This window comes from Suricata suricatta, chromosome 11 (genome assembly GCF_006229205.1).
Source record: "Suricata suricatta isolate VVHF042 chromosome 11, meerkat_22Aug2017_6uvM2_HiC, whole genome shotgun sequence".
NCBI classification, from domain to species: domain Eukaryota; kingdom Metazoa; phylum Chordata; class Mammalia; order Carnivora; family Herpestidae; genus Suricata; species Suricata suricatta.
In genome coordinates this window covers 108,251,437-108,252,356 of record NC_043710.1, presented here as the reverse complement: position 1 = coordinate 108,252,356, position 920 = coordinate 108,251,437, and the positions used below count along the sequence as shown (strand labels likewise).

The 920-nt window shown below is 65.1% G+C and overlaps 1 protein-coding gene across 1 annotated transcript in view; it reads left to right on the top strand.

Annotated features, from left to right (window-relative positions):
• Window positions 1–570, top strand: part of SCN4B (sodium voltage-gated channel beta subunit 4) — an 11,820-nt gene extending 11,250 nt beyond the window's left edge. Inside the window, exon 4 of the mRNA XM_029915138.1 lies at window positions 126–570. Within this exon, the coding sequence (XP_029770998.1) occupies window positions 126–259 (134 nt within the window). The 3' untranslated portion in view covers window positions 260–570. The remainder of the gene's footprint in view (window positions 1–125) is intronic.
• Window positions 571–920: the final 350 nt, after the last annotated feature.

Below are 920 nucleotides of genomic sequence, written 5' to 3'. Positions count from 1 at the left end.
GGGGGCTGAGGACGGGGGGGCCGAGGACAGGGGGGGCTGAGGACGGGGGGGGGGGCTGTAGCCGCGGGCCGGGCTCCAGACGCTCCTGCTCCCCTCGCCCACCCCCTCCCCGCTCTGGCCTGCAGTGGAAGAAGTGGACAACACGGTGACCCTCATCATCTTGGGCGTCGTGGGCGGGGTCATCGGGCTCCTCATCTGCATCCTGCTGATCAAGAAGTTCGTGGCCTTCATCGTCAAGAAGACTCAGGAGAAGAAGTGAGTGGACTCCACTGCGCGGGCCGCTCAGCCCGTCTTCTCGCGCCTGCGTTCCCAGCACTGACTCTGTGCGCGGCCATCTTCACCCTTCCCTGCGCGCCCTCAGCCCGCCCTCCTTCCCACCCCTGCACCCCCCTCCCAGCTCCGGAACAGTGTCCGGCTCCGGAGCGGCAGCAGGTGAGGGTACATTTGGAATGCGGGGCTCCACTCTCGAACGCGATCTGAGCCCAAGGGGGGCCACCCAGGCGCCCCGGAACTGCTCTGTTTCTCTGGACATCATTCCGCTCTGTGGAGGAGCGGGAGTTAGGCTGGAGGGGCAGGGGGAGGGAAGCCGAAGGCGGGGGGACACGAAGGCAGCGGCGCCGGGGGCTCGGGGCCTCCCCTCCAGCCCTGGCTGGGAGGCAGGATTCTCGGCTTGTCTCCCTGCATCTTGGCCAGCGTTTGGGAGAGTTCTGAGCGGACGGGAGCGTGGGGTTGGACCAAAGTCTGTGTTCAGTAACGGGTTTTGCTACGGATGGTTAGCAGAATTGGAGGACGGATTATTCGACGTTTGATTTAAAAGCACTTAGGAAAGAACACCGTGATTCTCGGGAGCCACGCTGGGCCCTGGAGGACGCAGCCTGCGCATGCTCTTGCCGGGAGATGGAGAGGTCGCTGCGGATAGG